We start from the raw sequence: 21789 nt of genomic DNA on the forward strand, positions 1-21789 counted from the left end.
GTCATGATCTTGGGGTTCTGGACTTTGAGCCCCGCATTGGCCTCTGTGCTGACAGCTCAGAGTCTGGAGCCTGTTTCAGATTCTGTGTCTCCTTTTTGCTCTGCCCCTCTCTAGCTTGCACTTTGTCTCTCTGTCTCAAAAATAAATAAACATTAAAAAAAATTACGTTAGATATAGGGCACTTGGGTGGCTCAGCCAGTTGGGCATCTGACTCTTGCATTTGGCTCAGGTCATGATTTCATGGTTCATGGATTCAGAGCCTTGTGCCAGGCTTTGTGCTGAGCACTAAGGCTGCCTGGGATTCTCAATCTCTCCCCCTCCTCTCTGCCTCTTCCCCGCCTGCTCTCTCTCTTTCAAAATAAACCAACTTAAAAAAAAAAATTACATGTTAGATTTTTTTCTTACACAACTGATTAAGTTCTTTTAAAATATATAAATATTGATAATTTTCTTGATTTAAATGGTTTTAATATAAATCATTTATATCTATATTTTGTAATATATCCGGGAAGTTATATGCTACATGTAAAGTTATACATTGTATTGTTCTAAAAAAGATTCTTCTAAGCCATCATCGTTCTCAAAAGCTTAAGTAAGTATCTTTACTTCTAGTTATAAAAGACTTTCTGATGATCGGAATGTGAAGGTGGTATTGTGGAAATTGGCACAGGGAATTCTGGGTCAGAATCTCCATCAATTATGATGAAATTCAAAAGATAAAGTCAAGTTGGAAATGCTCTATTTAAATTTAAAAACTACACATCACCATTAATAAACTATTAATAAAAGGATCACAGTTCTTATCATTATGATTTTGATACGATAGTTTTCATTCTAGCTAACACTGGTATAGCAGAGATTGCTGTAGTCTAGCTAATACCCAGAATTGTAGTACAATTCTGTTTGGAGTAAAAAAATGCCCTGCCTAAAAAAAAAATACCTAGGAGTGGGTGTGTGGTGTAATTTTGGCAAAAGAGAGTAGTAGCTGAGAGGGGCTGCCTAGGAAAGCTCATAAGGAGTAAACTCAAAATGCTCTTGTCTGAAACTCATTGTAGGAGATAGAACAGCCATTTTGAAGCCACTAGAAAAAAGCAAGAGACGAAAGACCACACGTTAGGGACAGCTAAGAAGAAAGATAAAAAGAACTTGGGTTCCTAATGGCAATGTGAAACCGGAATAGCAGCTCTGGACTGCCTACTTCCAAACTTATTCTAAAAAAACAAAAACCAAAAAACAGCTTTCATATTTGTTTAAGCTTCACTTGGGGGTTTTGTTACAGCTAAATGCAAACCTAGCTGATACATACAGATACTACTCATTTTATGCTTTGACTAAATGATAGGTGGAAAATCATCTGATTTTTTTGACAATTAGTGAAGTTGAGCAATTTTTCATATTTTTTGACATTTAGATTGTGTATGTGATTTCAGTGTTCATTATTATTGTTTTTTTAATGTTTATTTTTGAGAGACAGGGGCAGAGCGCAAGCAGGGGAGGGGCAGAAAGAGGGAGACACAGAATCTGAAGCAGCCTCCAGGCTGTGAGCTGTCAGCATGGAGCCTGACGATGAGCTCCAACTCACAGACTGTGAGATCATGACCTGAGCCAAAGCTGGAAGCTTAACTGACTGAGCTTGAGTGTTTATTATTTTATCGGGCTTTTCACGTCCTTATTACTGATTTACAGACTGTCTGATATGCATGTTTCAAATATTTACAAAGAATGTTACTTGGATGCAAAAATTTAAACATTATTTTGGTTGTAGTAAGGATATTCATTTCAGGCAGTATTCTAAGTACTTAAATTACTACCTCATTTGTTCCCTTCATTACAACCCTGTGAGGTAAGTGCTATGATTTCTGTTCTAATTAAGGAGATGAGGAACCTGAGGTAGAGAAAATCAGGCCCCAGGTCACTCGGTTGGAGCTGAGAAAGGAAGCTAGGTAGCCAGAGCCTAGATCAGGTCAGTAAGTTGCTTAAGGCTGTTTAAAGACGCTCCTCTGCCCCAAGATTACAAGGATATTTTATTGTTTATTTCATATACCCAAATAATTTCTGTAGATCTCCTTGCAAATACAATTTTTTTGGTGATTTTTGTTATTGTGGTAAAATATATGATTTACCATTTAAACCATTTTAGAGTGTTTTTTGTCTGTTTTTCAAAATGCTTATTTTTGAGAGAGAAAGAGAGAGAGAGAATGCAGGTGCATGAGGGGAGGGAGGGGCAGAGAAAGAGGGAGAGAGAATTGCCAGCAGGCTCCGTGCTATCACCGGGGAGCCCAACACAGGGCTCGATTCCATTAACTCTGAAGTCACAAACTGAGCCCAAATCAAGAGTTCTACGTTTAACTGACTGAGCCACCCAGGTGCCCCTGATTTTGTTTTGTTTTGTTTTTAAAGCGGGCTCTTTGAGCACACCATATACACTGTATGTTAGCTAACTTGACAATAAATTATATTAAAAAAAATAAAGTAAGCTCTTTGCCCATTGTGGGGCTTGAACTCAAAGCCTTGAGATCAAGAGCCGCATACTCTATGGACTGAGTCAGTCAGGTAGCCCCATTGTAACCATTTTTAAGCGTACAATTCCATGGCAGTAGGCCCATTCACAATATCAGGCAACTCTTACCACTCTCACCTCCAGAGTTTTTTCATCACTCCTAAAAAGTAATCCGATACCAATTAAACAATAATCGTTGTTCCCCAAAATACACATACACCCTACTATTATTGATCATAAACCTCAGAAGAGCCCTCACCTTGACACTCGAGGAAGCTTTTGGTGCTTATTCTAATACTCTTGAGTTATCTGGATTATTGATCTAACTCTAATATGCATTTTCCCATATTACATCATATTCCATTGATTCTAAGGTACTGTTTTTTTTTTCCATACCATAACATCTGAAATCAAGTCCCATCCTATAGTCAATGACATCTTAGATTCAATCAAATACCTTTTAGAATTGTTTATAGCCTGTTCATATCTTCTGCCCATTTCTTCACTGGGTTTGTTTGTTTTTCGGGTGTGGAGTTTGGTGAGTTCCTTATAGATTTTGGATATTAACCCTTTATCTGATATGTCATTTGCAACTATCTTTTCCCATTCCATTGGTTGCCTATTCGTTTTGTGGGTTGTTTCCTTTGCTGTGCAGAAGCTTTAAATCTTGATGAGGTCCCAATCATTTATATTTGCTCTTGATTCCCTTGCTTTTAGGGATGTGTCAAGTAAGAAGTTGCTGCAGTGGAGGTGAAGGAGGTTGTTTCCTGCTTTCTCCTCTAGGGTGTTGATAGTTTCCTGTCTCACGTTCAGGTCCTTTATCCATCTTGAGTTTATTTTTGTGCATGGTGTGAGAAAATGATCTAGTTTCATTCTTCTCCAAAGAGGACATCCAGATGGCCAACAGACATGTGAAACGATACTCAGCATCCCTCCTCATCAGGGAAATACAAATCAAAACCACACTGAGATACCACCTCATGCCAGTCAGAGTGGCTAAAATGAGCAAATCAGAGAACTCTAGATGCTGGCGAGGATGTGGAGAAACGGGCACCCTCCTACACTGTTGGTGGGAATGCAAACCGGTGCAGCCCCTCTGGAAAACAGTGTGGAGGTTTCTCAGGAAACTAACAATAGAACTCCCCTATGACCCAGCAATAGCACTGCTAGCAATTTACCCAAGGGATACAGAAATGCTGATGCATAGGAGCACATGTACCCCAATGTTCATAGCAGCACTCTCCACAATAGCTACAACATGGAAAGAGCCTAAGTGTCCATCAACAGATGAATGGATCAAGAAGATGTGGTTTATCTATACCATGGAATACTACATGGCAATGAGAAAAAATGAAATCTGGCCATGTGTAGCAACATGGATGGACCTTGAGGGTGTTATGCTGAGCGAAATAAGTCAGGCAGAGAAGGACAAATATCATATGTTTGCACGTATAGGAGGATTAGGAGGAACTTGAAGGAGGAACAAGGGGGAGAAGAAGGGCGGAAATGGTGGGGGAAAGGGAGAGAGGCAAACCATGAGAGACTCTTGAATGCAGACAAAAACTGAGGACTGATGGATGGGGGGGGGAGGGGGGATGGGCATGGAGGAGGACACTTGTGGGGATGAGCACTGGGTGTTATGTGGAAACTAATTTGACAATAAACTATTTGTAAAAAAAAAAAAAAAAGAATTTTTTATAAGCCAAAGTGCTGTGTTCAAGTTACTCTAGTTTGGCCTTTCCCCACTCTTCATTTCAGTGTGGGTATGGTGCTTATTTAACAGTAATTTTTTTAGGGGCGCCTCGGTGGCTCAGTCGGTTAAGCGTCTGACTTCGGCTCAGGTCATGATCTCAGGGTTCGTGGGTTCGAGCCCCAGGTCGGGTTCTGTGCTGACAGCCAGCTCATATCCTGGAGCCTGCTTCAGATTCTGTGTCTCCCTCTCTCTCTGACCCTCCCCTGCTCACCCTGTCTGTCTCTCTCTGTCAGAAATAAATAAAAAATTAAATAAACAAACCAAAACAATAATTTTTTTAATTCCTGAAAGTAGGGTTACTGGTTACAATGGCATCTGTAGTGTAGTTTCCTTAGGAAGCGACAACTTCTGCTGTATAGAGATTGTAGCACTTACCATTTCCACAGTGTATGAGAGCGCCTGCATATGAGATATGAATAGATCTGGTCTTTGTCCCTGGTTCATGGCATAAAGCTTCCCAAATCCTTGGAATTTCCTGGGTGATCAGAGTGTATTTGTTACACTAATGAGGTGACTCATGGTTGGCCCCCAAATAGCTACAGGGAGCTGATCACCCAAAAGACATGTCGCATGACAGATTAGCCAACTTTGGGCCAGCCTGACCTCAGAGGAGGCTGGAGCTTCGGCATGAGCTCCACCATGTAACCAATGATTCGATTAAAATGCCTCTGTAATGAAACCCCCAAAACAACTCTGGATATTGAAACTCTGTCGAGCTTCCAGGTTGGTGAGCACATCGGTGTGCAGGGAGGAGGTGCCCGGACGCCACAAGGAGAGAGGGCAGAGCAGCTCTGGACACCCGTCCGCTGCCAAGGAACTTGCTCTGGACACTTCCTAGTTTGGTTGTTACTAACTGTGTCCTTTGTCACCAAACTATAATTGCAACCTCAGTGTTTCTGTGAATTTCGTGAGCTGTTCAAGCAAATTTTTGAGCCCGAAAGGATTGTGGGATCTCTGAATTTGTAGCCTGCTTGGGGTACACTTGAAATTTGTGGCTGCAGCTGGAAGTTGGGATAGTCTTTGAAGGACTTTGCACTTTAGTTGTAAGGGTTGTGCCAAGTGTCAGAATTGAAAAGAACTGCAATATACCCATTTACTGTCACGGAATCAGTTACGGAACAGTGCAACACAGTAAGTTTTTATCTTAATACATCTTTTCTTAAATTTTTTAAAATTATTTATTTATTTATTTCTAGGGGAGAGAGAGAGAGAGAGAGACAGCGTGAGCAGGGGAGGGTCAGAGAGAGAGGGAGTCACAGACTGAAACAGGCTCCAGGCTCTGAGCTGGCAGTCAGCACGGAGCCCGACGCGGGGCTCGAACCCACGAACCGCGAGATCATGACCTAAGCGAAAGTCGGACGCTTAACCGACTAAGCCACCCAGGCGCCCCTATCTTAATACATCTTTTGATGGGTGAACTTATGACAATTTACTGTCTTGGTTACAACTATATTTAACTTATTATTATCTTAACACTTTAAAAAATAGTTAAAGTTGCTATAGTTACATAATTTTTTAAATTCATGGATATAATTTATATCCTTTCATAGTTTGCTGTGGAAATTAGCTCCCCACTTTCTTTTGATTCCTGGACGCACAGGTATACTTAATCCTTTTATTTTACAGTACATTGTCAACATGTCTGTGTGAAATCCTTGTATTTCCCCTTTCTTCCTGGATATAGGATCTCATTTCTCTCCTTTGAAAAGTATCTTTTAATGTATTTGACATATATCCTTATATTATCCATGTAAGTGATACAGTATTATGTCTTACGTGCATATTCGTATTGTGCTATGCATTTACTTCCAACTTCACTAAAAGAAGACCATTACTGTATTTAATGTCTTTTAACATTTTTAAAAGTGTATTTTTTTTAAGAGAGACAGAGCAAGTGTGAGTGACGAAGGGGCAGAGGGAGAGGGAGTGAGAGAATCCCAGGCAAGCTCCATGTTGTCATTGCAAAGCCAGACACAGGGCTCTCTCACATGATCTGAGCTGAAGTCAAGATTTGGTCACTTAACCAACTGAGCGACTTGGGCAGCCCACTTCTAAATGCTAATATATAGTATTCCACTGTATGAATGCACTTTATCCATTTCCTTAATGATATTATCCATCTTTTTATTTTTTTTGCAGTTTGATAAGTATGAAGTGGTATTTCATTGTAATTTGCATTTTCCCTCCACTAGTTAGTTTGAACATCTCATTACACATTTGTTAGTCATTTGGATTTCCTTCGTGATTTGCCTATTCAAATCGCAGCAGGCTCAATATTCTTGTTTTGTTTGACTCCCAGAAGTATGTTCTATACGTTAATCCCTAGATTTACTTGTGTCAAGTAACTTCCCTCAGTCTGTCATCTCTCTGTGAAGTTCTTTGAATAGAAACAGTTGTCAAATCCATTTGTTTTCCTTTTTTGCGATTTTTGGGTCTTAAATCATTTCTTACTCCTATGTCTACATTTTAGCTTATTAGTTCTTAGTATGTGAAAAGCCAGGGTCTAGCCAAAGATGTAATCATGGGGAAACACCACACGAACTCAAACTGAGGGACTCTGTAAAATTAATTTATAAATTTCAAATGTGTCAAGATATAAATATCAAGGAAACCCTGATGAAACACTCCAGACTAAAGAGATCTGGCCATGAAATACAATATGTGGTTCTAACTTTGTAGCCTTTTGCTGTTAAGACCCACTATCGGGTCAAATGGTGAGAATTACATGGTATCTAAGAACTAGATGGTAATAAGGTATTGGTGTTAGTTTCCTGATTTTAATGATTGTACTGTTACTTAGGAGAATTTCCTTCTTTGTAGGAAACACACACTGAAGTATTCAGGAGTGGTGAAGCATCAAGTCAGTAACTTAACCTTAAATAGTCCAAAAGTTTTTTCAACTTTTCTGAAAGTTTGTGACTGTTTCAGAAACTTTTTTTGTTGTTCTTCAGATTCAAATAGAGGTAAAATCAGTAACCTCTACCTGAAAACAAGGTCATACTGCATCAACGGGAACCCATTTCCCAATTCTTTAAATAGGAAAAATGCACATGTCAACCCCAAATTTCCAATTTCCTAAAATATTACCAATTACTCATGTACAAACAAGAAGCTACCGTGTTTTGAGTATAAAATGCTTAAAACATGGCTTTCTGATCACCAAACAAAATGGTTTTAATAAACAGTAGCTTTGTACATGGTGGTTATCTCGTGTATCTACAATTTTCTTCAATGTGCTCCCATCTGGCATGGGACTCATGACATTACAGGAAAACCAAGGCCTACATGAAAGATAAATGTGGAAAAAAACCCTTTAGGACAAATATGAGAAAAAGTTTCACGTTGAGTATTAGCTGTGATATCAACACACCTATCCTATTTTTGACACCATAATGTTCTATGCATTTGGAATGTCATAAGACTTTTGTATACATCAAGTGTGGGGGACATATTTTTCCCAATATTCAACTGGCTGAAAATATATCAAGATATATACATACACATATGTAGTATGTATAGTGAATTTGGGGTATTACAAGCCGAGCAGCAGCTTTGGGGAAATGCAAATCAAAACCACAATGATATATCATCTCATATCCATGAGGATGGCTACTATAAGAAATAACCCAGCAATAACAAGTGCTGGTGAGGATATGGAGAAATTGAAATCCTCTTGCACTGGAGTATAAAATAGTAGAGCCACTATGGAAAACATTACGGTAGTTCCTTGGAAAATTAAAAATAGAATTACAATGTGATTTACCAGTATCGCTTCTGGGTATACATCCAAACAATTAAAAACAGTCTTGAAGAGATATCTGTGCACCAATATTCACAGCAGTATTATTCATCATAGCCAAAAAAATGGAAGCAACCCAAATGTTCAAGGAATGAATGGATAAACGAAATGAAGTATTACATAAAATGGAATACTGCTCAGCCTTAAGAAGGAAATTGTGACACATGCTACAACATGAATGGACCTTGAGGGCATTATGCTAAGTGAAATAAGTAAAAAAAAAGACAAATATTGTAGGACTGCCATTTCTCCAAGTGCCCTCCTCCATGCCCACCCCCCCTTCCCCCCACATCCATCAGTCCTCAGTTTTTGTCAGCATTCAAGAGTCTCTCATGGTTTGCCTCTCTTCCTTTCCCCCACCATTTCCCCCTTCTTCTCCCCCTTGTTCCTCAGTTAAGTTCCTCCTAATCCTCCTATACGTGCAAACATATATTTGTCCTTCTCTGCTTGACTTATTTCGCTCAGCCTAACACCCTCAAGGTCCATCCATGTTGCTACACATGGCCAGATTTCATTCTTTCTCTCAATGAGACATTTCTGGTGTGGAAGGAGCTAACAGTCTTTGTAAGAGTGGGAGAGGCATGAAAGAAACCAGCCATTAAAACAAAGTGCGGTAAATACTGTGAAAAATGCTTCTACTTGGTGTTAATAGGTCTTAAGAGGAAGACTATATAATTCATGCTACTGGGGTTTAGGAATACTTGTAAGAGTAAGGCAACTGGAAGATGAGTCTTGAACAATGTTTTTTGAGTTATACATGTTGAAAAGTTGAGAGGTCTTTATATTTATTTTTAGAAAGGGGGGGAAGGGCAGAGAGAATCTCAAGCAGGCTCCACTCGTAGCACAGAGCCTGATGCGGGGCTTGATCCCACAACTCTGGGTCACGACCTGAGCCAAAATCAAGAGTCAGAAGCTCAACTGACAGAGGTCTTTAGACACAGGAGACATATGTGAATGCATTATAACCTAAAGCACTCCACAGACATTATCTGTGTGGGTGTATGCAATATGGGGAAGTAGGAGGGATACACATCACACCATCAATCTCCAATGGAATGACTTAAGTTGACAAAGAGGAACGAGAGACTTTACATCCTTGACAAGATCTCAATCTAGCACAGTACCTTGGCATTATCCGTTGGCAGAACACTTGGTTTACCACAGGAGTGGAAGAAGTACAGACATACCCTATAGAACACATCCCTGGTTAAAGTATTCCTGGCAGGACTCTTCCTTTTCATTTTTTAAATTGTGAAATACACAACAAAACTTATCACCCTAACCATTTTTTAACTTTACAATTTAGTAGTGTAATATTTTCATTAATATTCAGACATGGTTTCAAAACACCTTGGTTGGGAATCAGTGGATTAGAAGTCATCAGTTACTTGATTTAGCAGAACCTCCAACATGAAAAACACACTCACTTCTTAACAGAACTAACATAATATTAGCCAAAGGACTAGAACTATTTGTATGCACAAAGAGCAATTATTTTTTAATCGAATGTGCAAAAATCTAAAATTACTATAATGCCTTTTGCATATTCTATAATTCAAAATTTAAAAGAAGGGATTATGAATTAGGTACACAAATTGATGTCTGGAATTAAAAAAGCAAGTAACATGTCAAAGAAAAGGAATTTAAGAGATCTTATATTCTTTTAACCCAACAATACTGGAAAATTTTAACCGATGTTCACAAAGATGACTCGAGATATGAAAATATCTTGAAGGGTCTTCAGAATCAATGCATTATAAAATAAGCAATGCTTTCCTTCATGGGATTGATATAAAGATTAGTTGATGCACATACAAAACATAATAGCATACCTTTAGCACAAGTCATATGATCAGTAATGTTGACTAAATGTAAATGGAATCTTTAACCAAACGTGTTCAATTGACTAGTTTTCCCAAAACAATTATTTTCACATAAAAAAATGAATCTGTCATAGACACAAGTGTTATTCTTATCAAATAAAGGAAGATACATTTTAAAAATGAAAGGAGTTACAAATCCCAAGATATATGAAGCTTCCTGTGACAAATTAGAATGCAGTGTATTATGAAATTAAGAGTTCCACGGAATATTTCAGAGAAAGCTTCTTAACAAATTAAAGAACCAGAGGGGTTCTTTAATGGTTACCAGATTCAGAAATAAGATAATAACAATAAAGCAGACAGCAGAGTTTAAACCTCAAGAAATGAGTAGGATTTATAGCTTTACAAAGTTTTCCTGTCTTAATCTCTAATGAGTTCTTTTAAATCTTATTTCCACATTGCATTACTAGGCAACAACTTCTCACTTTCTTGTCATTAGCTACTAGGAATCTATAGTCACTGCTCTTACAATTATATGCATCAGAATTTTAAATAGTGTTTGTCTTATAAAGATAATTTAATTATCTTCCTCCACAATCTATTTTTCAAGCTGCATGAAAAACTGGGAGTTTATCATGGTACTCAAGCACTGTCAGTATTGTCAAAATCGAAATCAAACTATGCCTGTAAAAAAAAGATTAGTTTTAAAATACTGCCTATACCTAAACACATTTTTTCTCCTAAGAATACACCCATTGAAAGGAGTATGTATGGAGCCTTATATTTCAAAGCCTTAAGTCATTACCTTAAACAATGTCTTGGGGGAAGAAATTAGTCTGAAATGGCCACAGTGACATGTAATTTTGATATGTACACAGATTTAAAAAGCATACACCTCAAACAACTTGTCACTAAGGATGATTTGCCTTGGAAAATTCTGTCATAGGGCTCAAAAAGGCTCTAATGATGGCAAAGGCATTGATGTCAAAGATACATGACAGGATACAATGAAAATTGTTCTACAAAATGAGTTTAAAAAGCATTTTAAATTTTTTAATATAACATCCAATTGGTATTTAAACATGTATCGATATCTTTAAAAAGTTTATATATTTGTTTAAGTTCACTAAAAATTCCTTTGGGAATCTTCTCATTAGGGAAATGGAGGTAGAGTCTTATCTTTAGCTGGATTCAGAACTTAAGTTGCAGGGGCGCCTGGGTGGCTTAGTCGGTTAAGCGTCCGACTTTCGCTTAGGTCATGATCTCACGGTTCGTGGGTTCGAGCCCCGCGTCGGGCTCTGTGCTGACTGCCAGCTCAGAGCCTGGAGCCTGTTTCAGTCTGTGACTCCCTCTCTCTCTGACCCTCCCCTGCTCACGCTGTCTCTCTCTCTCTCCTAGAAATAAATAAAACATTAAAAAAAAATTAAAAAAAAAAAAAGAACTTAAGTTGTAGAGGCACTTTTACATCAATGGAAGGCAGAGTGATATAATTAAAACATAAGAATATAGAAGTTAGTTTGATTGCCTCACTGAACATCTCAGCTTACATATGTATCATCCAGTCATTCTCTATTCCATTACTTTGCTTTTTCCATATTACTTCTCATGATGTGAAAGGGATGACTTACACGTTTATTACTTGTGTCTCTTGAATAGCATGAGAACCACATGAAGGCAGAGACTCTGGTTTGTCCTATAAACTCCAGGCAGTAAGGAAGTTCATACAGTGAGGGGAAAGGAATGAAGGAGATGAAGGCAAAACCAACTGCAGTGGACGGAGGGCTCCAGCATTTTGGTCATCTAATTCAGTCAGTTCTCTGTGGGCTGTTTTTCACATTATGGGTATGTGTAAAGCAAGAAACATTCATGTATTTGCTCATTAGTCAAGAAACACAAAAGAAAAAAAACACACTGAAACTAGAAGAAATTCAGTTTATTCAGTAACTCTTAAGTTCCAAAACAATACTATTGACAAATAAGCAAAGGTGTTTGTCTATAATGTTTGCTCAAATTTTAATTTGTTCTTTTACTTTTAGGACCAAAACACATATTTGAGAGGGGGAAAAAAGAAAATGCTCCAGTTTCTCATGTTCTGTTTCAAAGTGCAGATTTTAAAATGTAACTGAATATTTCGATACAGGTTTTTCATTTTTTTGGGAAGAAATTAAAAATCATGAAATAAAAATATCACCAGACAGTATCAAAAGAATCTGAACGTTGCTTAAAGAAAGCATCCTTTAAACATTTAACTTCTCATTTACCTAATAGAGACATTTTTAATAATCAATTTGTAACATCTTTCCATAACCAAGCATAAACCAAATCACTGAGACAAAGTCATTTTTTGAGTAACAGTTGGTATGACTGTTTTAATACCTATTCAGGAGTTTGGATTTTTAGACTATTTTCAAATAAAACAACTATATGGACACCCATCCCCCCACCTGTGTTATTTTGATAGTGCTTTAATTCTGTAGTCTCCAGATTCCTTATTTCTTTCAGTTGCAGTCTTGGCTGGAGTTTTCCCTTTTACAGATTTGTTTGTTACAGAAGAACCCTAAGTATTCTGAATTCTATCCTATTTGGTTACTGTGAGTTAAGGGTTTATCTTGGGAGTTCTTAGTGTTTTTCTAAATTGAAAAATTAGTTATTCTACAAAAAATTTGGCTGAATTGTACTCTTTTTGGAGGCCTGTGCTAGATAGCATAAAAGTTTGCTAACATAGAAAGTTTGATAAAACACTAAGGCACTGCTAGCTATCTGTTTAGATTTAGCCAATGTAAATTTCATGGCACATTTTTTGGGCCCACCAGCACTAGATTGGGTTGAGAGGGATCTTTCTAGCTGGAATCTTACAGAAAACAGGAATGGGTGTCAGTGGGCAGAGAGAGTGCTGAAGACCATAGTTATACACTACATTCCTGTTCTATGACAATTATTACTGAGACATTTTTTGCTTTTGTGGAATGCTGGAAAAAGAAAAAAAATCTATGACTATAGAATTAAAAAACTTCTAAGTGCTGCATTATTTAAATCACTAAAATACAACTACACTAATGGCTTTAGCTAAAGAAATTATTTCTTATTACTTGCTACAAAAAATCACTTTAAAAAAGTTTGAATTGTGAAATACAATACAAAGAAATAGTCTTGTGGAAAGGGCTCACTAGAAAAGGTGTTAAATGTGCTTTAATTTCAATACGATATAAAACTACTTCAAATATAAAAACTTAAAAAATCTCTAGTGAAGGATAAACATTTAAAATATGCAAACCAAGTTCCCTATTAAAATATACTTTGTAAGTAAGAATTAGACAATATTGAAATTAAAGGAATTTGTCCCATTAGACACAGAATTGTAAATCACATTAAGTATCAAGAATTATAAAATTATTGGTCTGATCAACCAATTCAAGTAAAAAAAAAATCCTTTAGTCTAAGTTAAATAGCACAATGTTACCATAAACAATGTATCAAAAAATATCAAATTTTACAAAAATCTTATTTTAAAAATTTAACTACTATTGCTTAATTTTAATCATGTTAAATGTTACATTTACTCTCTACATTAGAATAATCTCAAAAGAACCTTTATATAAGCTGCTAACAGTTGTCATAGGAATACTTCAAAATATAAATTTCAAAATATTGTTAATGCTTCTAATATTGAAACATTAGCCTGTTGAAAGTATAGGTATTGAAAATAGCCTAGTACAGTTCACTAAAATATTGCATGGAAATAATTTTGGTATTTTAGATGTTAGAAATTGACTTCCAATTGCATTATATGATACGCTGTTACATTTAAACATTTTATAAAGGACTATATGGTTTATATTTCCTACCACATTTATAAATATAAAAAAATGTAAGTAAAAAATGCTTGGAAAAACTTGTTAAATCCCCTTTATTTCAGTAGGCAGAAGACTTTTTTTCACTGTCCTGGCTGAAAGGGTTCTTGTTGCCATGGAACTGGAAAAAACAAACCACAAAGATTTGAGATAAGTTAACCCTGCTGACTAATGGCACATAATAGTATAGTGGAAGACCTGAGTTAAGTTAGAACCAGGATATTAAGAGTTCAAATTGCACATCTGCTCTTTAATAGCCATGGGATCCTGAAAAGGTTATTTAAGGCTCTCCAAGGAGTACTTTCCTTATCTGTAAAAGAACAGTAATATCTCTACATCCCTCTTAGATATTCTGGGAGATTTAAATGGAGTAAAGGAGTCCTGTGCCTCACACCCAGGGCTCACTTAGCCCCTTCCCGTAGTTCAATTTATGGTGCTGAATACAAGCATCATGAGCAAAAACATCAATAAATAAGTCACAGGATTTTCATACCTTTAGAAGGAGGTAGTTCCTGAAAGCCTGAAAGGTGAACTCCATAGATTATTTGCACTCATGAGAACTGAGTGATGTGTTTATTGCCTAATACTTTTAGAGTTACTTTTGAATAATACAATAGGTAGATAAACTGTTTCTTTTTTTAAATTTTCACTTGATTAATATAACCAAGGAGGTTAACAATGAAGGTTTCTGAGAATCAAAACTGGACTTGATTCCAGAGATATCTTTTTAATCATCAAAAACAGCTTAATTATTAAGAACACAAGAAAGCTTGGGGCACTGGGGAGGCTCAGTCAGTTGAGCATCCGACTTCAGCTTAGGTCATGATCTCATGGTCCTTGGGTTCAAGCCTCGCATTGGGCTATGTGCTGACAGCTCAGAGCCTGGAGCCTGGTTTGGATTCTGTGTTACCTCTCTCTCTGTCCCTTCCCACTCATGCTCTGTCTGTCTCAAAAATAAATATTAAAAAAAAATTTTTTTTAAAAAGAACACACGGAAGCTCAAACTGAGAACCTTTATGAAATTCAAGATTTTCTACTTCTGAAATGAAAAGTTCCTACTTTAATAATAGGTTTGCCACAGCTATTATGTTTTGCATGTTTATCATTATAGCAGCAGGAGTGTATCAAGTTAATCAAAAAGGAAAAAGTACATGGGGTACCTGGGTGGCTCAGACCAGTGAGCACTGACTCTTCATTTTGGCTTGGGTCATGATCTCACATGGGATGGAGCTCTGCGTCTGGCTGTGTGATGATGGTGTAGAACCTGCCTGGGATTCTCTCTCTCCCTCTCTCTGTGCCCCTCCCCTGTGTGGGTGCACTTTCTCTCAAAATACATTTAAAAAAAAGGGGGGGGGAAGGGCAGTCATATACTTCCCCACTTCCACTCCTATTTCTTTCTCCTCTCCTTTATAGTTTCTCTTCAGGTTCTGTTTTAGGTGAACAATTTAAAGTCCTGTTTAAATTCATTTGGTGGGCCAGGTGGGAAGGGAAAGACGCACAGATGATTATAATACCAAATAATACTCCCATGCCATATCATGTGAGAAACATGCACAAATAGTACAAGAGGAACAGTCACATGGGAGAACGGTAAGAAGTTCAATTTGGTCTCAACACAAAGGTTTGGAAGTGGTGGGAGATGAGGCTGCATACACTGTGAAGGACCCTGCATTCCAAACTAAAATATTTGGATTTTATCCTATGGGTCATAGATTATCAGTGGTAACTCCAATGTAGTATTGTGGTCAGAGTTTAAAAAATTTTTTTCTTTTCTTTTTGTTAAGTTTATTTTGAGAGAGAAAGGGCACAGGGGGGAGGAGCAGAGAGAGAGGGAGAGAGAGAGAGAATCCTAAGCAGACTCTGTGCTGTCAGCACAGAGCCAGACTCAAGGCTTGATCTCACAAACCATGAGATCATGACCTCAGCCAAAATCAAGAGTCAGATACTTAACCAAACGAGCCGCCCGGGTGCCCCTATCATCAGTTTTTTGAAGTTTATTTATTTTTAGTAACCTCTACACACCCAACATGGGGCTTGAATTCATGTCCTTGGGATCAAGAGCTGCATGCTCTTCTGACTAGCCAGCCAGGAGCCCTGAGAAATAACTTTTTAATTTGAAAAAATTTCTCTATTTAAGACCTTAAAACATGGTTAACTTTACTTATGATATACATTACCTCTGATGGTAGAATATTGGGGTGTTAGTGGATAATTTAGTTTTTGCAGAATTATTAATCATTGTTTTTAAATTTTGATTTAATACTGGTATATATAAATTTTAAATTCATTAAAAAAATTATGTTCTAATAATGACATTAAAAACTTTTTTTTTTGGTTTATATTTGAGAGAGGCAGAGCGTGAGTGGGGAAGGGGCAGAGAGGGAGGGAGACAAGGAATCTGAAGCAGGCTCCAGGTTCCAAGATGTCAGCACAGAGCCCAATGTGAGGCTCAAACTCATGAGAACCTTGAGATCATGATCTGAGTCGAAGTTGGACGCTAAACCCACTGAGCCAATCAGGTACCCCTAATTATGATATTTTATAAACAGAATTGTGCTTAAAAGAAAAAAAATTCAATTTCTAGTGGCAAATTACTAAGTTGTTTCATTCACTTATGCCCAAATATTATATTAGAATACCAAGAGAAAGAGGGACGACTAGGTGGCTCAGGTGATAAAACGTCCCAACTCTTGATTTTGGCTCAGCTTATGATCTGAGGGTCATGGGATCCAGCCCAGTGTCGTGTTCCATGCTGATCATGAAGCTTGCTTAAGATTCTCTCTCTCTCTCTGCCCCTCTACCCAGAGCTCACTCTCTCAAAAACAAAAAACAAACAAAAAAAAACAAACAAAAAACAAACAAAAAAACAGAAACAAAATCAAACCAAGAGAAAGGTTGCATTATCAGATTGAAATCTCTTTTCCAAACTGGTTTTTTACTTTTTTTCTCTACTTATCAATGTATTTTCAGAGTAGGAAATCTGGAAAATATAAAAAGCACTCTCCACAATCCTAATTTTATTACCCAGAAGCAGACAAATTAAAATGTTGGTGCATTTCATTTCAGTATTTCTAGGCATTTTTTAAAGCTTATTTATTTTTGAGACAGAGCAAGTATAGGCATGAGTGGGGAAGAGGCAGAGAGAGGGAGAGAGAAAATCTCAAGCAGGCTCTATACTGTCAGCATGGTGCCCGACATGGGGCTAGATTCCACAACCCTGGGATCATGACCTGAGCCAAAATCTAGTTAGATGCTTAACCGACTGAGCCACCCAGGCACCCCTAGTCATTTCTTTATTTTCACAGGAAAATTTATATGACATGGTTTTTAAAACTGTCATTAAAAATATTTATTTATTTATTTATTTATTTATTTTTATGTTTTATTTATTTCTAGGAGAGAGAGAGACAGCGTGAGCAGGGGAGGGTCAGAGAGAGAGGGAGTCACAGACCGAAGGAGGCTCCAGGCTCTGAGCTGGCAGTCAGCACAGAGCCCGACGCGGGGCTCGAACCCACGAACTGCGAGATCATGACCTAAGCGAAAGTCGGACGCTCAACCGACTAAGCCACCCAGGTGCCCCTAAAAATATTTATAAACTCTGTGATTGTTGCATTGTATTTTGCAGTATGGATTAACTATAACTTACTTAACTATTTCCCAAAGTTGGGTTTTACTAAAGGACATTATTTGTGATATTACTAGTCTTTGACGACTAGATTCCCATGTGACCACATAATTGAACTGCCTAAGATAGGAATAAGTCTACAAATCTGCACAGAAAAATGACTGCTATATATATCACCATCTGTTGTAAGTTCCATTTACATAAATGTACAAAGATAAAAGTAAAAACTCAATAAAGTGAGCATTAAAACTTATAAAACTCACCGTAAGTCCAAGGAACTTGTGGAAGCACACCTGAGTCAGGAGGATAAGGGTATACAGCTTGTGGGAACGCTTGATGGGGGGCATACTGTGAAAAAGTCGGCGGCTGAAAATTGTAAGAAACAGGCATTTGAGATTGAAAATACCCATTCACTGGCACAAAGTCATTTGCTTGTGGCTCCCCAGAAAAGTAACCAAAATATTGAGAGTACAAAAGATTATAATGTGCACTTTGGACGTTACTTGCAATTGCAGTCAACATGGCAGGAGGTGGCTGTACATCATACGATGTTATCCCCTGGTATGTCTGGGTAATGGAGCTGCCACTGCTGTTGCTGTAATGATAAACACACCATGCGTAGTAAGGATATGAAGTTCCAAATGGATGCTGAGAAGAGTTATATATTGGGGTACATGCAGACTGTGGAAGTTCATTCCTACATGCTGCAGCATTCTGAGTTATGACTTTTGAATGTTCATTAGTCTGTTCAGAAAAAGAGTGTTCTGCGGTTTGATTTACATTGAGGGTTATGTCCCCAGATGCTCCAACAGGTATAGTATTGGGACTCAATGTATCCTTCATGTATTTTTCTTTTAACTCAGTTTTTGCAGGCTGTGTTTTATTTACTTGCAGAACAGGAAATTTGTCCTGGATGAATTTGGATTCTGAAGGATTGGTGCATGCAGAATTTTTAATAGATGAATTTAATATGTCATTATCTTGAAGTTCAAAAACAGTGTTACTGGTTTCTAAATTTGTAGGGATGTCCCTAAAGACGCCATCTACACTTTTTTGTTTACAACTTGCAAAACAACAATCTTTATTATCACTCATTGCTTCAGTAGCACTAAAATTCACATCCCTTTTCTTCATGCTATTTAAGTTTCCCTGTTGTCCAGTGAAGTCTTCTGAAGTATCAGATGAAATATTAGTTAAGTCTATTTTGCCCTTTGACTTTGATGTGCAAGTGTCTTTTAAGTTCTTTAAAGGTAAAAGTAAGCCAGATAGTGATCTTTCCATTTCAACCTTTTTTGGAGATACATGGTTTCTTTTCAGATTGTCAGATGAACTTGGTCCTATTTCACTTTCACGATGAGATCTTGTAGTCCTATTAAGTGTAACACATATACACAAACAACTTGAAATATACGGAGTTCCCAATTTTAATATAAACGTGTATTTGAATTTTTTAATTTAGAAGAATTCTTAAGATTTACATTTTCTCTATAAGCAGCAGTACATGTGTATTACTCCTTTGCTTTGAATTTAGATACTTTCCCTGCTGAAGGTGATATAGTCCACATTTCAAATGTATTTCTAATACATTTTGAAATATATACAATGTGGTCAATGTTGTAATTATTTCATGCATTGGACAATTCCTGACAGAGGCGTTTAGAAGTAGGTAACTATATCCAATATTTTTCCTGTAGTTTTGCATATATATAGATCCAACTGTTGATGGTTTTCTTCACTTGTAAATGGTTATATGTAACTGATGGAACTACCAGCTGTGCCCTGCTCCTGCCCCAAAACCACCTGTTGTTATCAGGAGCTACTAAGGTATTTTGTCTGTTTGAGGCCGTGAATAGGAAACACAGACCTCCAGAATATCATGCCAATTTAATATCCTTGACATTTATGCCTAAATTTAGATAATTTCAAGCAGGCTCAAGGAAGCATTCTCTAGGGCAATGTCTAGAGTCAGATAGTTAATGTAAGTCCCCAGGATAATTATATTTTTTGGTGTCTCATCAAACTCTTTCGATTGCATGTGGAAAAGAACATGTTGAGAAGAAAAAAGTAATTACTCCTCCCCAGTCAAGAGAAATTAATTATTGGCCTGTAATCTATATATCCAACTCATGAAGCTAAAAGCCCTATATTTTCCTTAATTCAGCCTCTCCCAAAGGCATTTGAATGACAACCTACACCATCATCCAATCCCATGTCATACTTTGATGTTCTGCAGAGTACAGTTTGGACACACATCACACTCCAATGATGTTTCACTGATGTCTCAACCCTACAGATTGAGAGCAGCCTGTATGGTCACTCTTTTACGCACTCTATTTGAGGATCTTCTTCCATGAAGACAGCACCCTATATTAACCTTATCTTTGAACTTATTTTCTGCTATGTGAGACAAAGTTTGATTCTCTGAGTAGCAAATACCACCTAAAGTTAGTTACCAAAACTAAGATGATTATAGATGTGGTTTATGTTAACCCTTTACAAACCTATTCATCTTTATGCCACTACACAACTATTTAAAAAGTCTAGAAAACTATTCTAGAAATGTAAATAAAACGTGTATTGAAAGGGGCGCCTGGGTGGCTTAGTCGGTTAAGCGTCCAACTTTCGCTTAGGTCATGATCTCGCGGTTCGTGGGTTTGAGCCCCGCATCGGGCTCTGTGCAGTCAGCACAGAGCCTGGAGCCCGTTTCAGAGTCTGTGACTCCCTCTCTCTCTGACCCTCCCCTGCTCATGCTGTCTCTCTCTCTCTCTCTCTCCTAGAAATAAATTTTAAAAAATATTTTTAAAAAATGTGTATTGAAAAAAGCAAAATGAAGTAAAACAGAAATGAGAATGTTCATCTTTTCTATTCCATATTACTCATTCTCTTTCATAAAACAGAAAAAAAGGAAAAAATGAAGCTTGTTATAAAAGGAAAACCTTACAGAGCTGAATGAAATAAGAGATGGTCCACATGTTGAGTGGGGTCATTTCATGTCAAAATGAAAAAATATAAACAATGCAGTGAGTTTTTCATAAAAATAATTTAGTTTAAAGAACTAGCCTTTATTTTGAAATCCTATTCTTCCTATGTGTTAAAGCATCCTTTCATGAAACAGTACTGTATGTACATATGCTTGTTTATGGTCAAGTTCCCACTTAGTAATGTAAGTTAGCAATTTCTATCTTTTAATCAATTTTGAAATCTGATTGGTCTGTAACACAAGTTTAAAAAATTCAATCTAATCACTTACTATTTTATCTCTTTTTATTCAACCAGTTACCAATCCCCATCAATTCTTTAAGTAATATCTGTCAAGTATGAATTTTACTTTCTACCTCTTTAAAAAAATCACTCTTCTTTAACTTACTACTTCTATCTCTACTCAGAACTTCCTTAGCCTTAAATCACTGAAAAAATACATTTCACAGGACATTACCCTTTAATACTTACAGAATGAAGTTCAAACTCCTTAAATCTTAAAGCACTGTATAATCTGAAACCTTATATTACTAACTGTACTCTTGTCCACTGAGTTACATGTATGATCCAATGAGGCATATAAATAGAGGTGTTCCTTAGCATGTGCTTTGTTCTGTTTGGTTTTTCTTCATATAGGGCTGCTGGCAACCTACCTGGAATCCTTGAATGCTGCCTGTTCTCTGTTGATTTTTGTGACATCTTTCATGTCAACCTATGTTTAAAAGTTACAAAGTTACAAAGACATTGGTAATGTTATAAAATACAATACAAATATATTTTCATTACACTACTTACAATGGCTTGTTCTGTCATCATCTAAAATGCACTGTCTAAAACATTCATTAATGATCCTCCTCCCTTCAAAAACCAGTGATTCTGCTGGACTTCCCTGTGTCTTTTTTTGTTTTTAATTTTTTATTTATATCTGAGAGACAGATAGCGTGAGCAGGGGAGGGTCTGAGAGAGAGAGAGGGAGACACAGAATCTGAAATAGGCTCCAGGCTCTGAGCCAGCTGTCAGCACAGAGCCCGACATGGGGCTCGAACCCATGAACTACGAAATCATGACCTGAGCCGAAGATGGATGCTTAACTGACTGAGCCACCCAGGTGCCCCTGGACTTCCCTATGTCTTAAATGTTTGGAAAAACTTTTTGATATAAACAATTTATAATATTTTTTATCCCCATATCTTATAACAAATCTTGGGGCCCATTTATCACTGATTTTTAAAAAAATATATATTCTTTTTAGTAGACTAGTTTTTAAGCTCTATTGTTAAATAATTATCAGATATGGACTTTTTAAAAAAATTTATTTATTTAGAGAGAGAAAGAGTATACATGCAGGGAAGGGGCAGAGAGAGGGACAGAGAAAATCCCAAACTGGCTCTGTGCTGCCAGTGTACAGCTTGACATGGGGCTCAATCTCATGAACCGTGAGATCATTACCTCATCCGAA

General features: G+C 37.2%; 1 protein-coding gene across 1 annotated transcript in view; it reads right to left on the reverse strand.

Annotated features, from left to right (window-relative positions):
• Positions 1 to 13763: 13763 nt before the first annotated feature.
• The window catches only part of TEX15 (testis expressed 15, meiosis and synapsis associated), a 57121-nt gene continuing 49095 nt past the window's right edge, over positions 13764 to 21789 (reverse strand). Inside the window, exons 7-9 of the mRNA XM_039220621.1 lie at positions 20984 to 21042; positions 17615 to 18720; positions 13764 to 13847 (exon numbers count right to left, since the gene is read on the reverse strand). Coding sequence (XP_039076552.1) covers positions 13810 to 13847; positions 17615 to 18720; positions 20984 to 21042 — 1203 coding nt within the window. The 3' untranslated portion in view covers positions 13764 to 13809. The remainder of the gene's footprint in view (positions 13848 to 17614; positions 18721 to 20983; positions 21043 to 21789) is intronic.

The sequence above is a fragment of the Hyaena hyaena genome, unplaced genomic scaffold (assembly GCF_003009895.1).
Source record: "Hyaena hyaena isolate Hyena2069 unplaced genomic scaffold, ASM300989v1 scaffold_17, whole genome shotgun sequence".
NCBI lineage: Eukaryota > Metazoa > Chordata > Mammalia > Carnivora > Hyaenidae > Hyaena > Hyaena hyaena.